The sequence below is a fragment of the Rhinolophus ferrumequinum genome, chromosome 14, assembly GCF_004115265.2.
Source record: "Rhinolophus ferrumequinum isolate MPI-CBG mRhiFer1 chromosome 14, mRhiFer1_v1.p, whole genome shotgun sequence".
Lineage (NCBI taxonomy): Eukaryota > Metazoa > Chordata > Mammalia > Chiroptera > Rhinolophidae > Rhinolophus > Rhinolophus ferrumequinum.
Window position 1 is genome coordinate 67,004,607 of NC_046297.1, and position 17,668 is coordinate 67,022,274.

Here is a 17,668-nt window from a genome sequence, read left to right on the forward strand (position 1 = left end):
GATGAAAGGAAAAATAAGAACAATAATAACAAAAATGTCTTATGCTGCACTTACTATGAGCCAGGTACTGCTTGACCTTGACCTTCACTAAGTCACGAATCCTCAGCACAGCGCTTTGGGGGGGGGGGCTCTCCTGTCATTATTATCCCCATTTTGCAGCTGAACAAAGTGAGGCCCACAGAAGTGAGGTCTCGGAGCTTTTAAACAGAAGGGCTGGGATCTGAAACCAGGCAGTCTGGCTCCAAAGGGACCTTCTTAACCTCTTCTCTCTCTCTCTCTCGGCACTTACAGATAACACATGGGAAAGACTTATAGAGCATCTGACACACAGTATTAATAGTACATGACATTATTATCATTTTTTAAATCTGTGATTGTTTTTTGTTATAATTTAAGAACTGGACTGTGTCTTATTAATTTTGGATTTACACCATCGAGCATAAAACTTGGCATAGAGAACACATAATATCTGTGGAGTGTGTATTTCCCAAAGCCTGGAAAAAAATATTGCAGAATTTGGTGGCATTCCAGGACGCTTAGTTTCTTCTGAGGTAAATAAAATCAAACAGCTTATTTATATGATGGATAGTAAACATGTGGTATCTATTACACTGAGAGGTAGCCCAGGACGCAAACAAGCATTGGAAGAAAGATGTGTAATATATTTATGGACAATAAATCCACAGTGAATAGTTAACGCAGAGCATGTGCTTGGTGCGCACCCAAGAAATAAAGAATGTACCCTTGTCTGGTCTCACTGAGAGCGCGTGATGACCGAATGACTTTTGAAGTTGTCAGTTTTTTTCGGTGTCCTGTGCGTACGTGTGCTTTTGGGGGTGCGGGCAAAGCTTTTTAGAAGGCTGTCTTTTGATGGGAAGCAGGCAGCCTGAGCTATACCCATGATGTTCCAAACTGGAGGCTGGAGCTAGCAGCGTATTCTCATCCAAGATTTTAAAGGGCCGTGGGGAGAAAAGGACGAAAGGGCCGGAACGCTGGGGGTCGGGTGTGAGGCGCAGAGACGAGCGGGGAGGTGCAGGAACAGCCACTAGGAGGGGAGGGTTGGGCTGGCTCCTCCATCCATTCCTGTTGGGCCTTCGTGCGGGTAGACGCGTGCCCACAAAGAGGAGTCCAGTCAGGATCTGCGTCTCCCAGGTTGCCAGTGGCATCTGTGCGTGTCTTCAACCACTCGGTGCTGGCCGGATCGGTCGTCTTATTTCTAATGCAAAAGGTTTTGAGAGCTCTGGGACTGCCTGTGCCTCATTTCTGACTGTCTCGAAGTGCAAATTAAACCAAACAACAGGCAGATTAAATGTCCCCTCATGCCCGTAGGGACTTAAACTTTGATAGGAAAAGCAGGCTTTGGCAGAAATGCTCCTGGGTTTATCCCGAATTGCAAAGGCTTTGTGTCGTTGAGCAATGGTGAGGCTCAGTCTGATGGCTGGTCCTCCCTTCCCAGGCATCTGTTTTGGATCCGTGAGTGTCATTATCTTGGGGTGCTGGGAGCTAGCTGGAGACAAGGCATCTGTGATGGCCACTGTCGCCGGAGGCACGTGGAGTAGATGTCTGATGGTACCCACGAGAGGGGTGACCCTATTAGCTCTTTCCAGTAGCTGTCATTGATTATGTATTACTGTGTGCTTAGCACAAAGCAGAGCCTGACACAGGCATTCAGGAGCGTAATTTATTTGGGAAAGACAAAGAAGTACAAGTAGAGCACGGGGGTGAGGGAAATGATACAGACAGGAGAAGGCAGCCATAGACGGTGGCCTCTGGACCCTGGGCCGTCCAGGCTAGAATCCTGCCCACTCCCAGAGGGAGGTTCCCCCGCACCACCCAGACGCACCCAGGGTCCCTGCAGAAGTGTTCTGAAGTACATTAAGACCACACAACACGCATCGACCCTCCGGAAGCAGGCTCCATGCCAAACCCCAATAGTCCTAAACGTGTGTGTGTGTCTGCAGCCTTGATTATGGAGAGAATGCTCAGGAGTCAGAGTCTGGAGGCCTGTTTGTGTAATAGGATGTTCTAACCCAGCTGTCGTGGAAGGAATGGAACGGATGTCTGGACAGTCAGAACCATCTACTTTCAAATATTATTGTTTAGCAGGGAAGAGGAGGGATGAGGTATCTTCTCACTCAATTGAACTGGGGAGTTTGGGGAGATGGAGTGAAGAGTCCGAAGTCTGTCTGCGTGAGGAAAACTAATTTGGTGGCCAGCGGATGTACGTGGGCTGCTGAGACTGTGTTTACTTGGTGGGCTCCGCGTGTCCCTGACACCGTGTTTTCCTCATTCATTCTGCCCTGCGTTCATTCACGTGCTGAACACCAGTTCTCCGCAGGGCTTATGCTAAGTGTGGGGCATATCAAGAGGGATAAGTCACAGTCCCCCACGTCGGGAAGCTCCAGTACATTCAAGGAGCTGAACAATGACTGTGGAGTGTGAAGTACCGGCAGAGGTGTTTGTTGAGTGTGGTGCAAATCCAGAGGCAGGGCACGTAACCTGATAGAGGGTTCAGGGAAGCCTTCCAGAAGGAAGCGGTGCAGAGTGCGATGCTTCAAGGATGAGTAGAGGTTAACCAGGTAGAAGGGGACAAAGGTTGTAGGCAGAGAAAACACAATCCCTGCCATGACCCAGAGGCCTGAAAGCAAGCATCAGATGTGACAGGGAAGAGGGGTCGCTTGGAGACAGAGCGGGGCATGCGGCTGGTCAGACTCTCACCCAGATGGCAGGGGCGAGTGACTTCTGAAATCTGTGGTCGCTCTCGCAGGACTGGAGGCAGGTTTATCGTTCGGGGCTGTGAGGCTGAGGGATGGGAGCGAGCCAAGGGATCAGTGAGAATCCGATGCGAGAAGGCAGGGTGAGAAGAGGGGGCGGGTGGAAGACTGGTTTGGGGAAATAGCCTGGTTGAATGTGGGGACTGATGCAGGGGGAAGAGGCAAGGACGGCTTGAGGGTGACCAGGAAGGCCATGGTGCCACGAACTGGGTGAAAAGCGCAGGAGGAGGTGAGTGTGGATAGACGCATGGAGATGGAAGGTGAAGATGACGATAGAGGACATTGCCGTTTCTTTTACCTCGGTGCTCTCTATGCGTTCCTAAGGAGACTTGGCAATCATTTCAACAATTAAAACCACAAGGGCATGATGACTTCCTTGTGATGTACCGAGATGCTTCTCAGGACACAGTTGTCTCTGTAGAGGCTGGTCAGGTGACCTGGATACCCACATGCTCAACATTTGTATGCTGAATTCATTTAATGCAATGAATTCCGTTGCGTTGGGTTGTGCGAAAACAAATAAACACCAAGGGTGAGGTTAAGACGCACCATATTTTCCAGGCGGGAAGACACAGGGCTCCATTGCCTTGAGATGGACAGAAAGTGTATCAGAAGGGCTAGTTGCTTCCACAGGTCAGTGCATCCTGGTCCCAAACACATCCCGATACCTGTGTGCACCTGTGTGGAGCATGTGCTTTTCTCTGAGCGATGGAGGGCACGGATGATTTTCCTTTCCACTCTACGGAAAGCGGGTCATACATACCAGACGATATCAAGATGTTCCAGACGTGAACAGCTCACCAACTCACCCAAATCACAAATAGGGGCAGCGAAGCGGTGAAGACCCTCCTCTTGGAATTCCTTAAAGGATAATCATTCTTGGGAAAGGGCAAGAATGAGGATGTGAGCTAATAGTGATTGAAAACCCATAATCTAAAGCTCAATGTCATCCCAAGGTCAACTCTGTCTCAAAGTGGTTGTTGGTTTTAGTCTTAGGTTTGAGAGCAATAAAGTACCCTAGAGATAAGATGTCATTTCTCCAACGTTTACAGGCTAAACAAGAATCAAAATGCATGGCCTAAACTATTTTGAAAGTTGTGTTTACTTTACATCTATGTTACCCCAAAATAGATCTACTTATTCTATATATTGAAAGGGTCGATATGCCAAATAGATTTGGATATAAAAAGATTTAGAAAATTAACTCTCTACTTTTCCTCGTGATAAGGTTGCAAGACCACTACTAGCCTGACCTTCATCACAAGCAAAGTTATCAGGAGGAGATGGTGAAAACAGCACAAACTGAGCAGATGGCCCTGCTCTGTGCTGGGTCAGAAGAGTATATGGTCTCCTCTCTCGTGGGTACAATAAGTCCCAAAACTTACAAGTGTCGGCATCCCAGACCTGATAGCTCTTCACTTCCCCACATTTTTATAAATGAGTTCCATCCTCTGAAGAGGGCTGTGAGAATGAGGAGTGGGTCCTTTAAGGAAACGTCTCATCCCGATATTGAGCAGCCTGAGAAGTTCTAGCATCATTGTTTATTCCCATTTTAGACGCAAAATGCAATGGAAGCACAGCTCATATTTTTGGCTCCCCGTCCAGTGGCACCGAGCACAGCCATGCTTGTGGTGGGGACTTGTTGCTTTAACAGCTGAAGTTTCCAAATAGTTCAGTGTTTGACTGAACCTCTTAACCCTCCTTAAACACCTCTCTAAACACAAGAACCTTTACAAATGTGTGCCATTTGGGATGGACAGAATTCTAAAATGGATTATCTTCTCCTTAGTGTGGTGATTAGAGCATGGCATATGGAGCCAGACAGAGGGGATGGATATTCTGGCATTCACCTCTCTGGATTTTGATCTTCATCTAGAAATTAGGGACAAAAAGGCCTACTTATGAGGTTGGAATTAGACCGTATCTGGAAGGTGCTTATTATAGTGTTGGTTAAATGGCAACAGCTGGTGATAATAATTCATAACACGTGAAATCATAACACATGACTTCTAGTCCTAATGAAAAGCAAAAAGTGATCATTTCTTGATGTCTCAAGTGGTGAGCCAGCTGTCGCCTGCAGTGCGTAGGGTGGTTTGCCCCCAGAATCTGTGCTTTCTGAGCTCTTTCCTCAGCCTTTCCGATCTCAGAGGGTTTAGGTGGGAGCTTTGGCCTGAGCAGAGGCCAGCCTGATCAGTAAGAAATGGTGTGGCAGATCCAGCCTCATCCAGCACCATGTCCAGGGGAGGGTAGGTGGGCAGAAAAGAACATTTCATAGTATTAGTGACGAATTAAATAATGGCAACCACCACTAATAGGACGCATATCAACTTATGTAAATTACTCCCTTCCTCACGATTCCCATCCCCGTTGGCCAAGGAGGACTTCAGGGCCATGGAGAAGTAGCTTGAGTCTCTGAGGAGCTTTGCGTGTCGTTAAGGGAATCCCCAGATCCTACAGTGATTCTCCTTGTCCCAGGTTCATGACCCCCCACCACCGTCATCCCTTTGGTGCCCTGAGCAAGACACCTGGGGTCTGACGAGCTCTGTTGGTGTCCCAGGGAGCAGGAAGAGAGCTCCGAGGGGCTTTTAGGGGTGTACGTCCTGCGAGAAACAGTTCCCAGGCCCGGGAGGAGCCAGGGTGGGGGCCTTGAGGCAGTTGTGGTCCTGGGGGTCCCCAGTGAGAGCAAACACACCTCAAGCTCATAAAAAGAAATCTCTTCCTCTGCAGGTCTGACACCCCTGGAAGGAACTCCGGACACCTTTACCAGTTTCCAGCAAGTTTATCTCTGGAAAGGTAAGCTCTACGGTGGGGGGTGAGCAGGACACCGATGGTAGGAGACTGTCTGGCCCCACCTCCCACTTACAGGGCACTCTGCTCCCCAGAGAGAAAACGGTAGAGATTTTCTTTCCAAGTTTGTGCTCTGTATGGAATAGAAAGGCTCAACTCTCATCAGATAAGGTACCAAAGTCTGAAAGAAAAATGAAAAGTGGGGAAACCCAAGAAAGGATGGAAGAAGGAAGCACTGGTTCCTATGAGATCAGGTTTGCTGACCACAGGCTGCCCTTGTTACCAGGATCGGAGCTCTAAGGGTGCTGCCGACTGCAGGAGGCATTGCTCCAAGGGGTCTTGGTCACAGGTGCCTCTCCCTGAGGTTTGGGTGACGGGACAGGCCCCTGGGTGCGGGCGGTGCCACAGACTCCTGTTACTATGGATGCCTGGAGCAAAATGGGGCAAAATGGGAGGCTCGGATAAGTGTGTGTTTGGCATCTCCTTCCTGCTTGCTTTGTCCTCCTTTGCGTTTACTGAGCGTTGACGGAGTGTCGACCCAGAGCGAGGGACTGTGAAAGGCATTTGGGATGAGTCTTTGTAATGTGGGCTGAGAGTGATGGGTGAGGCGCAGCCTTGCCCTGTAAGGAGCTCCAGCCTCTGCAGGGAGCAGACGAGCAGTGGACCATGGCATGTCACGGCCATAGGTGCCAGGTGAGAGGCCAGCCTCTGTATCACTTCCCTCCTCCTCCCACGATCCTCCTTACCAACCTCCAGTCCCCGAAAGATAGGACTGGTGACTTGTTTCTATGCTTGTGAAATAGTGTGAAAGAGCACAGAGCATGGACAGGAGGTCCTGGGAGTGGGGCCCAGACCCTGGTTCCAAATCCACTGCTTCCCAGTTAGCAGACATGTCTGGTAAATAAGGGGCTAGCTGGTAAAAAACGTAAGGAACTGCTGCTCCCCAGGAATTTGTGACACTTCACAGAAGCACCCAAAAGCCCATTCTAATACCCCATTCTCTCCGTCAGCTCGCTGTGCTTTCATGGAAGACCTGTTCCCAACTTGGACATTTTACTTGATTTTCTCGAGTTCTGATTGGTCTGCTCGATCACCTCATGGTCTGGGATAAGTTATGTCAGCTGAGTCTCAGGTTTTTCAAGACTGAAATGGAAATCTTGCTTCTTCCCTTCACAGGCTGTGGTAAAGACCATGTTTATGGAGATATTTCATAAACTTGAAAGGGCTTTGCAAATGTTACCAATTTCAAATGTCAAGGACAATAATAGTTCTGATACTATGGTTGGCTGACGTTCCATGAGAGGCCAAAGAGTGCAGACCAATGGCCCTGGAATTTTCCAGATCTTGTCCTGGGCACCTGGCTGTGGACCGTGAGGGTTTTCTCATTGCCATCACCATTTTGTGGACCTGTCGAACATGGAAACAACAATCCTTTTTCTTCTCCTAGATTCTGACATGGGATCTCGGTCTGAGTCTATGGGATGTAGAAGAGAGGTGGAGCCAAAGCCAGTATCTCCAGCAGAAACAGGTACCAACCCCAAAACCTTTTTCTAAACTTGGGTGCCTGGCTGTGGAGACCAGATGCCATTCTGTAGCCACAGACTCTCCTCTACACTTTGAACCCACTTCATAAGTACGGGCAGCTCCTCAAAGGGGCAATTGGAACAAAGCAAGGTGAGATCATTGCTAAGTCACCACTGCTGCCTGCAAAGAAAGCAACCCCAATCACAAAACCAGCAAAAATCCTGTTAACGAAAGAGGTTTATCTGACAGGTCCGTGGCTTCATAGATGAAACCCTGGAGAGTATAAGCAAATGTAAGCCTTCTGGAGTTGTTTACTAATGAGACGGCCGTGAGAGCCTTTTGAGAGAGTCATTTTATGCAGCGTGTCTCGTAGGAGTGGCTTGGCGGTCACGGCTTCCATCCGCATTCATGGTCGTGGGACTGGAGGGTCGTGTCCTGGTGTAGAGTGTGGGGTCTCAGATCCAGGGAGCAGGGTCCAAATCCTAACTCTGCCTCTAACTGCCTGTGCAACCCTGAGCCACCTTCTCTGAGCCTCAGTTTCCCTTTCGATGAATGAGAGTAAAGCCGTACCCCTGAGACTGGGCGATTGTGGGAAGCAGAGGAGCTAGTTCTGTAGATTGCAGAGGCGCCCAGAAGTTGGCACTGGAGGCATTGGCAAGGATGATCCCAGCACTGAGTGGGGCTCATAGCAAGCCTTTCGTGAGCTTTTGTCCCCGTCCCGTCTCTCTTCCTGTATTGCCCGTCAGATAGTAGGTCCCCGCTTGAGTTTGAAACTAGGGTCGCACGACACGTTCCTGTACAAACGCTCTTAGCCGCGCTGTGTTCTGCACCTTCAGAGGTTTTCCACTGGAAGCTTCTGTTCCGCCAGCAGGGTGGTGGGAGTGGTGAGTGGGCCCAGGAGATGTCCCCGCCTTGTTCTGTCTCCTCAAGCGTTTGGCTGCGCTCCTTCTGCACAGTGACCTGGCTCTCGCCTTTCTGGTCTCTGCCCACCCCGCACTGGCACCCTCGGAAATCAGTTCTTCCCTGGGAACCTGCCACGCGCATGGCTAGTGTTCAGGTTTATCTGCTGCCAGCCATCACGTTCCAGCTGACACATGGGGGAGTTCGAAACTCACCAGAGAGGCAGCAGAGGCCAGCAAGCCCCACGCTCGAGCCTCTTGGGTGCTATTTGGTGCTAGATGGACGTCATCCTGCAAACGTTATGACAACGCCGTTGATCTGCGTCATTATTCCCATTTTGCCGATGAGAAATGTGAGGCTTTGCATGCCTCAGTACACCCGCGTAAGCCAGCCCAGCACTGAGTAAACAGCAGTGCCGGGGCTTAAGCCACGGTCAGCCGACCCCAAAGCCTGGGCGTTTCTAGAACATCAGCTGCTGCCCGCACGGTGTGGGCTCGACAGTTGAGTCCCGGAGACCCCCTCCTCCAGCTGACAGAGCAGATGGCTTTGGTTTGATTTGCAGTGTAGACTTTGTTTTTTAAAACGGAGCCAATCTTTTTTTAAAATTCAGAGATTTTTATATAAAAATTCAGATTTTTAGCTCCCGCAGAGAAAAACAGGAAGAGCTCTGGCAGCACTGGCTCCGTATCTTTACCTGGCAACCAACTCTCCTCTGAGATGAGTTGTGCCGCTTCTTCCATCAGGTCATGGCTCTCCTGTTTGCCCCGGTCCCCACCCAGCAGCCTACACTCCTGCCGGCCCCTGCTGGGCGGGGGGCATTTGGGACCCCCGGGCTCAGCAGTGCCTCTGAGGTATAACTGTACCACTTGTGACAATGTCAGTGGGAATGATTTCGGGACACTTGAGAACGTTCTGCAAAATCCATCCCTATACTCTGTGCCAGGCCCACATCTACAATCTGCAAAACTATCCCATGACTCCCAGAGGAAGGAAGCCTCCTGTCCTCCCCGCACCAGAAGGGGAGCCGGGCCCTCACCCAAGACCTTGGAGGGATTCAAGGTGAATAGACAAAGCTCAGCTCAGTTTTCCCTTTCTCAGCCGATTACATTCCTGGCCGTAGGAAGATAACGTCCCTGCAGGAGAAACCCTTTGATCCGGTCCTCTGAGATGGGGCCCAGTGGCTTCTCCGTGGCTCGTTTCCCTGGCCTATGCTCCCCGGTGGCCTAGTGGCCCTGTGAATGGCCTCTCGGATTCAAAGCCCCGGGAGGAACGTCCCCCTTTCTTCTTCAGGTTACTGTACAGCCTGAGTGTTTGAGCCAAAAAGAACAACCTCTCGTTGGCCTCCTTGCCTTCAGGGGAAGCACAAAAGTTTGGAGAGAGTGAGGAGCAAACAGATTCTTCCCACGATGGCTGTAAACCAGGAGTACTGACTGGCCGCAGTGTTCTTCCTGCCGCCCACCAGCCCTTTCTGGAGCACACACGCTGTGCCATGCACAGGACATTCACGCACTGGGAATCCCCACGTGCCAGCCACGCAGGACAATGTGGCAAGGGCTTTCCGGGGGCAGGTGTCCGGGGCAGTGGGAACGCAGGGGACGGAGGATGCGAGGTGACCTGCAGGAGTCAGGAAAGGCTCTGCCAGGCGTTTCCAGGGGACACCTGGGGGAAGGTGTCCCAGGTGAGGGAGCAGCGGTGCAAAGGCTCTGAGGGCAGTGGGACTCACGGAACTACAGGTGAGCCTGCCGTGAGGCCTGCGGTGCTGTCTGAAATTCCTCACTCTGCCGTTGTAGGATGTGGTCTGTGCCCTCCTCCCTTGTGCCAGGCCTGGTGCAGCAGGGAGAGGGGCATGCGAACTGGCTGTTACACAATAACTCACAGGGCAGGGGCAGCCCCCAGGTCCCTGGGGAAGGACTCTGGGGGCTCTGCCAGCACTAAACTTCTGGTCTGAGCAGATGCTCGTGAAGGAAGCTTTTATCCCCTGTGGAGGTTCGTGCTGGTAAGGCAGCTCCAAGGCCAAGTGAGGGTGTAGGGCGGATGTGATGCCCCTTATGCCAGAGCCACGAGCTAAGGGACATCATAAACGTGCCCCCGCCCATCTCCACAATTTGCTTCATGTCCCCACTGTAAACCCCTCTGGAAAGACAGAGCCCTCCTGAGGTGCAAAAATATCCCCCTACCCCCAGTCTGGGGCGTTGGGTCTCTCAGCCCTGGAGAAACCCCTTAGAGAGCCATGGATCCTCAGAGCAGGGGGGAACAGCACTGGTCCCCGAAATACAGGAGCAGAGGTATGTGAGGAAGAAGGGTATACATACAGGGTGAACAAAGGCAGTGGCCCTGGGGGCCAGCAGTGAAGTGATGGGCTGTGGTGACCAGTGTTTGCACGCTTCTGTAGTGTGGGTTCAGGCAGCTGGTGACGAGGCTCAGAATTGCAGGTAGAGCCTGGGCCCAAAGCAAGCTTGGGCTTCCATCCCTGGGTGGTGCAGTGTCCGGGAGGATCCAGGTCACGGAGACACAGGGCATGGTTAAGCGGGAACATCCAGGTGTGGGGCTGAGCGGAGCTGAAAGCTGTCTTCACCGATGAAGGATGCCTTTGGGAGGGAGATAGACTTCTGTGCGGCTTCAGAAGACAGAAGCAAATCCGTGATTCAATGCTACAGGCAGATTTGACCCCACGGCTTCCTAATGATGGGGTCAGCTGCTGTGGTCGGTGCAGACATGTCTGGCAGAGCTGCAGGGGCATCAGCCAGAGGCATCATGGGAAAAAGCCCTGCCTTGGGTGACAGGTTGAACCAGATGGCTCCCAAGGTTTCCTCTAAGATTTTGCAACTACATAATTTTTAGCATGTTTTGGGACCTTCTGCACCTTTCCTGCCTGAGCAGACTCCCAGCCCTATTGACTCTAGACCTGCCTGGCCTTTCATAGCCTAAAAATGTGTGTGTGTGTGTGTGTGTGTGTGTGTGTGTGTGTGTGTGTGTGAGAGAGAGAGAGAGAGAGAGAGAGAGAGAGAGAGAGAGAGAGAGAGAGAGAGAGAGATTCATTCATTCATTCTGGAGCTAAAGGCAAAGGAAGTTCACTCCCTTCTTCTTTTTCAGACTTGACGACAGAGTTTTTCTCCCCTGTGGACCTTACCCAGGTCATTGTCAGTGAGAACCGATCCCTGCCCAGCCAGCAGCACTGGCTTTTCAAACACCTATTTTCACCTCCGCAGGCAAACCTGTGGTGCCTTTCTCGTAAGTACCCTTCCTTAGACCTCATCGCTCTTCTTCCAGACCCTGTGGTCAGGCGTCACAGGCCTGGGGTAACAACTCTTGAGAAAGAGATAAGATCAAATTCAATGACTAACTCAGGGATCTTTTCCATGTTAGTACCATGGGTGAGACAGAAGAAAGACAGGACGTAACCCATGTCTTCAAGAAGCTTATAGTGTAGTTACTGTCTGCTCTGCCCCCAGAACCTTTATCCAGCCATCCGTCCATCCGTCCATCCATCCATCCATCCATCCATCCATCCGTCCGTCCATCCATCCATTTTCTTGGGCTTTCCAGACTGGGCCTCTGCCCTGCCTTGGAAGAATCCCGACGGGGCAACTCCCCACAGGAGGTCCTGCAGAGGGATCCGTCCCCTGCAGGACTCCCAAGCACGGAAACCCACAGCTCTCTTGCCCGCAGGCTGTATCCAGGAGCCCTCTTTCTGCCAGCTGGCGGAGATAAGAGACAGCACCCCCTTGTACTTCACCTGCATCCTCTACCCAGAGGCCCAGCTGTGTGATGACGTCCTGGAGTCCAGTCCCAGGGGCTGCAGACTGACCCTGCCCCACAGGCCAACAGCCCTGTTCCGGAAGAAAGGTGAGCGCTCCATGGGATCTGCCCAGATTGCATTTCTGGTGGCCGCTGTCTCTGTGACCTTAGATTATCCAGATCAAGTCTTTTTTTTTTTTAAAATAAAAAGTAAAGTTATCCACTCTCCTTGTAGAGATGTGAAGCCATTCAGAATGCATGAAGTTGACTGTAGAGAATAATCCTGCCCCGGAACCCCGCTCCTCAGGGAAAGCTGCTGTCCACGTACGGATCAGTTAGTTCCATTTATTACAGCAAATCTCAACAACTGTGGCTCGAACAAGATAGAAGTTAATTTTTCTCTCTGAGGGCATTAACAACACCTTTTTTGGTTTGTTTTGGAGTTTTTTCATCCTGCACGGTCTCCTTTTCTTCCGAGATGTTGTTATTTTTCATTTACTGTGCTGGAGTCTTTCCTGGAGGCCTTTCTCAGCTATCTGGTGACCCATGGTTTTCCACTCAAACGTAAGAGAAGGGCCCAGAAGCTGAGCGGAAGCTCTGAGTGTGTGGCGGGAGCTTGTTGACGTTAGGTTTCCCTGGAGGACAATCTGTCAGGCCACCCTCTGGGGACTCCCTCATGTCATTCTTTTTAGGTCCTTTGTCCAGAGGGATTTTATAATATCTCACCAGGGGGCATGAACCTGGCTGCTGTTGGTTTGGATTCTGAAGAAGGTTGGGAGATGAAAGAGCCTCGATTATTTACCACGTAGATTGACTTGAAAGAATCCGCTGGTGTCAGTGTGGTACGCCCACCATTAGTTTGACCGGGTGTACCCAAGAGCCCCGCTCTTTTTTGTCCTCTCCAGAGAATAAGCCTCCATCTTCTTCTGAGGTGGGGAGAGGGCAGCTGTCCCTGTGGAAAGCAGAGGAGGGCACCTGGAGACACAGTTTCCTCCTAAAGAGGTCTCCAGCCCATCCTGGGTTAGCCCCCCTTCATCCCAGTGCTGCCAGTACTTTCGGGATTCTAGAAGGTGGATGGAGCTGCTTCTTGGTTCTTCCCACAGAAAAGTTGAGAGTTCAGCATTTTTTAGATCTATTAAGTCCTTTTTTTTTTTTTTACTTTTCTATGTGCTTTCTAGCTTCTAAAATTGTGTTGCTATATCCTCTATCCTGTTCATTTTATCCCTGTGTGTGCCTTTATAAGAATACCTTTCCTACTATGTTAGTGAGATTTGGGATGGGAGCAGAGAGTGAATACATGAGTTTACTAAGCCATCTTTCGTGGGAAGCGCTCGGTCTGGTTTGTACACCTCCGTCCGCATACTTTCATGGATACAACAAATCTCTCCTTAAATCATGCAATTTCTTTCTTCCCTGTGTAGTTGTACTGAAAGAAAAAGTGGAGAACTTTTACACTCGCCTGCCATTCCAAAAGCTGACGGGGATTTCCATTAGAAGCAAAATGCCCATGTCTGACAAGTCTATTTCCAGTGGGTAAGCTATGTCACCCCGCCCCCTGCCCCGCTGCCAATGTTTATTAGTAAGACCTTTCTGCTTGCATAGAGAAAGTGACATAATATCAGTCAAAAGCATATGCATAAGAATCTGTAAAACCCAAAGCAAAGAGTGAAACAGGTAATAAGGAAGTAACCACATCGAAAAACCGTCCCTCAGGTAAGTTACTGATGCTGGACCTCCAGTCAGCTGATGCAAAACGAAATGCAAAAAGGCATGAGCCATCATCTTATTAATTAAATAATGAATTAATGATTATTAATTAATAAAAATTATAATAAACTGGATCAGCAACGTCTCACTGTGCTGTATTCAGAATCCGGACGGACTTTTTAATTTATTTTATTTATTATTTGAGAAAGGTATTTCGTTATGTATTTAGTTAGTTAGCTGTTACTTAGTTGTTTTCACTGAAGGGGATGCTTCTTCCGCTTCATCTGTGGCTCTCACCCATCAGAATCACCAGGAGGATTCTTTACAAACCCCATTCTTGGGTCATTCCATGGACCCATGGAGCCAGCATTTTCTGGGATAGGGGCTCAAGAACCTAAACTTTCAGTAAGCTTCTCCTCCTGGCGATTCTTTTGGACTTTAGAAGTCGAGTCACCAATCTAAGAACTGTTGATTTGTAAAACTGCCATGTTGCCAATGTTTCAGATTGGCTTTTGAAAGTGGACATGAAAAGATGATACAAAGTAGTCTGTGGAGATCTGGCTGGGCACCACCCGTGCTGGTGGGTGGGGGAAGGAGAAGGAGGGCTGGAACCAGGATCGGCCTGTCCCCGGTTCTGCCACGGCGGCTGTGGGCCTCAGGAAAGAGTCGTTCAGTGGGAAACCACATCATCCAGGCTGGGGTTTAGCAGTGGGTTTCCAAGAAAGTAAAGTGAAGTGGAAGGTAGGCAGGTGGGCAGGGCTCTGGGAGAGGGCACCACGGGCGGGGGGTCTGTGGGCATCGGGCAAAGATGAAGTCAGCATCAGCAGAGATGCCCAGGAGATGGGGGTTTCACCCATCAGGCTAGGGTTCAGGGAGCTCCTAAGACAGCGGAGGAGAATGGCAAGAAGGAGGCTGTTTCTCCACACCCAGAAGGCTTTCAGAGGGTGAGCTAGCCCCCAGGAATCAGGAATGAGTGCTCAGAACTGGGACATGTGGTCAGGGCCAGGGCCAGGGAACTCAGAGCTGATCTCAGAGCACTGGTGGGAAGCCACTAGAAGCTGAGTCCAGTTGCCGTACTGAGTTACTGAGCAAAGTCGGTCCTGAGGCAGCACCTGGATGCACTGACCCAGCCAACACAGGTGTGTTCCTGGAGTGTGATTAGCCTGTGTTGTAGAGTGGGTAGGGTGGGGGAGGGAACCCACAGGCACCTGCTTGGGTCACTGCAACTGTGTGCCCATGGAACCCCCACTTCTGGAGACGCCTTCCCTACCATTTCTTCCCTTTCCCAGAATCCAAAGCTGGGACTTCATCTCTGTCTGAAAGGTATGGTAGTGCATTCAGGATGCTGGGTTAGCTTGGCTTGGAGCCAGGCACGTAGTAGGTACAGACTACATATATGCTTGATGAATGAATGAGCAAATGATTTAATGAAGGATGGCAGAGTGGAGTTTTGTTTTCAGGAAAAAACCCTCAGAGCTAGGAATCCACTCATGCGTGTTGGCCAGAACACCCCCAATTTAGGTAGTCATAAAGCAAGCAGGTCCCCGGAAGTAAGAACGACTGCCACTGAGCCCACCAGTAGGTCCTGGGCCACCAAGGAAAACCTTCAGGCCTGCTCTTTCTCTTCCTATGCCAGCTTCTTCGAGTGTGAACGACAGTGCGATGTGGACCCGTGCTGCGTCGGCTTTGGCTTTCTGAACGTTTCCCAGTTAAAAGGTAACAGTGAGAACAGCCCCCTCGCCTGCATACAGAACTTTGCAGTCACATCTATGATCTCTAATTCTCAACATCTCCTCACGGCGGGTGGGGAGGAGTGATCCTTGTTCACGGATGGGGAGTGGGGGCTTGGAAAGGGGAAGTGCTCATGAATGGGATGGCAGACATGGCCCCCGGGCCAGGGCCCACGGAGCTTTACACAGTGCTTCTGCCTGACTCGAATAGCTTTCCTTCCACAACTCCCTCAGCTAGCTTCTCATCTGTCAAGCCTCAGGTCAGGCAGTGTTGTGGGGTGAACTTTGGATCCACGCATATGATCTGTATTTACAACGTGATTCAGTCACTTGCTAGTGGTGTGATCCTGGGCAAGTCGCTTAATCTCTGCGCCTCGATTTCCTCCTCTGTAAATGGGGACACAGACGCTAACCTCCTCCTAGGATTGTGTGGGGACCGCGTGATATGATGCAAACAGAGCCCTCGAAGGCCTGGGCACATAATGGGGGCTCCATAGTATTAGCTGCCTCGATCCCTGTTCTCTTGGACCAGAAGCTCATTGAGGTACCAGGTTTCTCCTCAGTGGCTAAGATCATACCTGGACTATAGTGAACCCCAAATGTCTGCTGAAGAGTGAGTTTGCAGAATTTCCCTCTTTCCGTTAGAATCTTCCATCCTGGTAATTTTTGTTTTGTTTTGTTTTTTTGTCCCAGGAGGGGAGGTGACATGCCTAATTCTGAACAGTCTGGGGCTTCAGACATGCAGTGAGGAAAATGGAGGAGCCTGGAACATTTCGGACTGTGGCTCTGCCGACACTGAGGTCAGCACCTACCCCTTCGGATGGTACCAGAAATCTGGTAAGTAACCTGCCCTGACCAGCTCTGTGGCCGTAATTAATTGACCGTTTTGCAGCCATGTATCAGGATGATGTCATTGGGTTGGGAAGTAGACGTGTCAGGATCCATGGGACGCAAGCGACAGAAACAGACTCTATTTAAACTGAAGCAGAAAAGGAATTGATGGCAGATCTGCTCATAGATTCAGAGGAAAGATGATCAACTAGGTCTCAGCAGCGTGGGTGTATTTAGCGGGAACGAGGGGACACCCTCTTCCGCGTGTCACTGTCATCATCAGTTTCCTCCAGAGGGTGTTGGTGGTTGTATCCAGGCTTCACTTTTCAGGGAGGGAGTTTGGCCCAGCTTGGGCTGTGAGTTCACTCACGGCCAGAGGGAGGGTGGGGCAGCCTGAGTGACAGTCCCAGCGAAAGTGTGTGCACTGGGGAAGAGAAAGTTCCTCAAAGTTCAGCGAAGGTGCTGTTACTAGACAGGGAAACCAGCAGATGTGCCCGCAGCCACGTTCCCTTGGTTTTCTCATCTTGTCAGTTAGGGCTTTCGCCCGACTTTCCTCCCACACCTCTTTCCATCTCTTCGCCCCACCAAACACTGGAAAATGTCATTTTCCACCTTCGTGTTGTTCAGAGACGAATTGGGTAACAAGAAGCTTAAGAAATAATTCATTTGTTCAGAAGTGTCATGGGAATCAGACCAGAGTGTTACAACATCGTGGCAGGAGTTGGCAAGGCAAAAAGAACCCAAGGTTCTCATTGTCCCAACTCGTTCCATCTGTCCTGTTTCTTTTCATCCAGCTGCACAGACCACTAACTTTTTCCAACATATATTCTATGGGGTCAGGCTGGGGACTCAGGAGTTCTGCCCGGGAACTACAGGGCAGGGAAATAAAAATTCACACAGGTGGCCTCATTCAACAAACACTGCCTGAGCCTCGACCGTGCCCGAGGCGTCTGGGGTCACAAATCCAACCTCTGTTCATGGGGCTGGGTGTCAGGTACTTTGTAAGCATTGTCCCATCTAGCTGTCACAAGCACTGTTAGATGAGGAAAGGGAGGCTCAGGGAGGTTAAGTCATTTTCCCAAGGTCACACAGTAGGTGAATGACAGAGTTAGAATTTGGACCGCGTTCTTTCTGACTCTAAATCCCTGTGTTATGTAGCTGAGTAAGAGTGAGACATGCTTTCTGTCCTCCAGGTGTCCCAACCTGAGGAGGAGTTCCAGACTGTAAATAAATAAACCATTCTGGGGTAGGGTCACTTATGATGTAGACCAGATGCTTTGCAAACTTACTGAGTGTCTATCCTGAGGCAAACCCTCTGTTGATTAATATGCTCTGAGATTAGTATGATCTAGTCATTTTTCTTAGATGCTTGCGTCCTAGTAAGGAAGACATGGGCATATATGATTAACTGTAGCATAATAGGCTGCGGTCTTATACATAAAGTGCTATGGGGACACAAGAACAGAAATTAATTCTGCTTCAGCGGGGTGCACATCCACTGCTGAAGGCTCCTGAGAGCCTCCTTCGTGCTTTAGGGACCTCCTGCAATCTCCTGGCCCGTTGTCATGGAGACGCCCAAACAGGCAGTCCTGCACACTATATGCCACCTACCCTCACTGCGTGGGGACGTGGGGAGAGAAATTAAAATGCTAAAGTGCCATCAGTCTGTCATGACGC

At 50.3% G+C, this 17,668-nt stretch overlaps 1 protein-coding gene across 1 annotated transcript in view; it reads left to right on the forward strand.

Moving 5' to 3' along the window:
- Window positions 1–17,668, forward strand: part of TG (thyroglobulin) — a 216,260-nt gene that overhangs the window by 65,542 nt on the left and 133,050 nt on the right. The window contains exons 28-34 of the mRNA XM_033126377.1: window positions 5,502–5,567; window positions 7,009–7,089; window positions 11,079–11,216; window positions 11,655–11,831; window positions 13,145–13,256; window positions 15,067–15,146; window positions 15,854–15,997. Of these exons, the coding sequence (XP_032982268.1) occupies window positions 5,502–5,567; window positions 7,009–7,089; window positions 11,079–11,216; window positions 11,655–11,831; window positions 13,145–13,256; window positions 15,067–15,146; window positions 15,854–15,997 (798 nt within the window). The remainder of the gene's footprint in view (window positions 1–5,501; window positions 5,568–7,008; window positions 7,090–11,078; window positions 11,217–11,654; window positions 11,832–13,144; window positions 13,257–15,066; window positions 15,147–15,853; window positions 15,998–17,668) is intronic.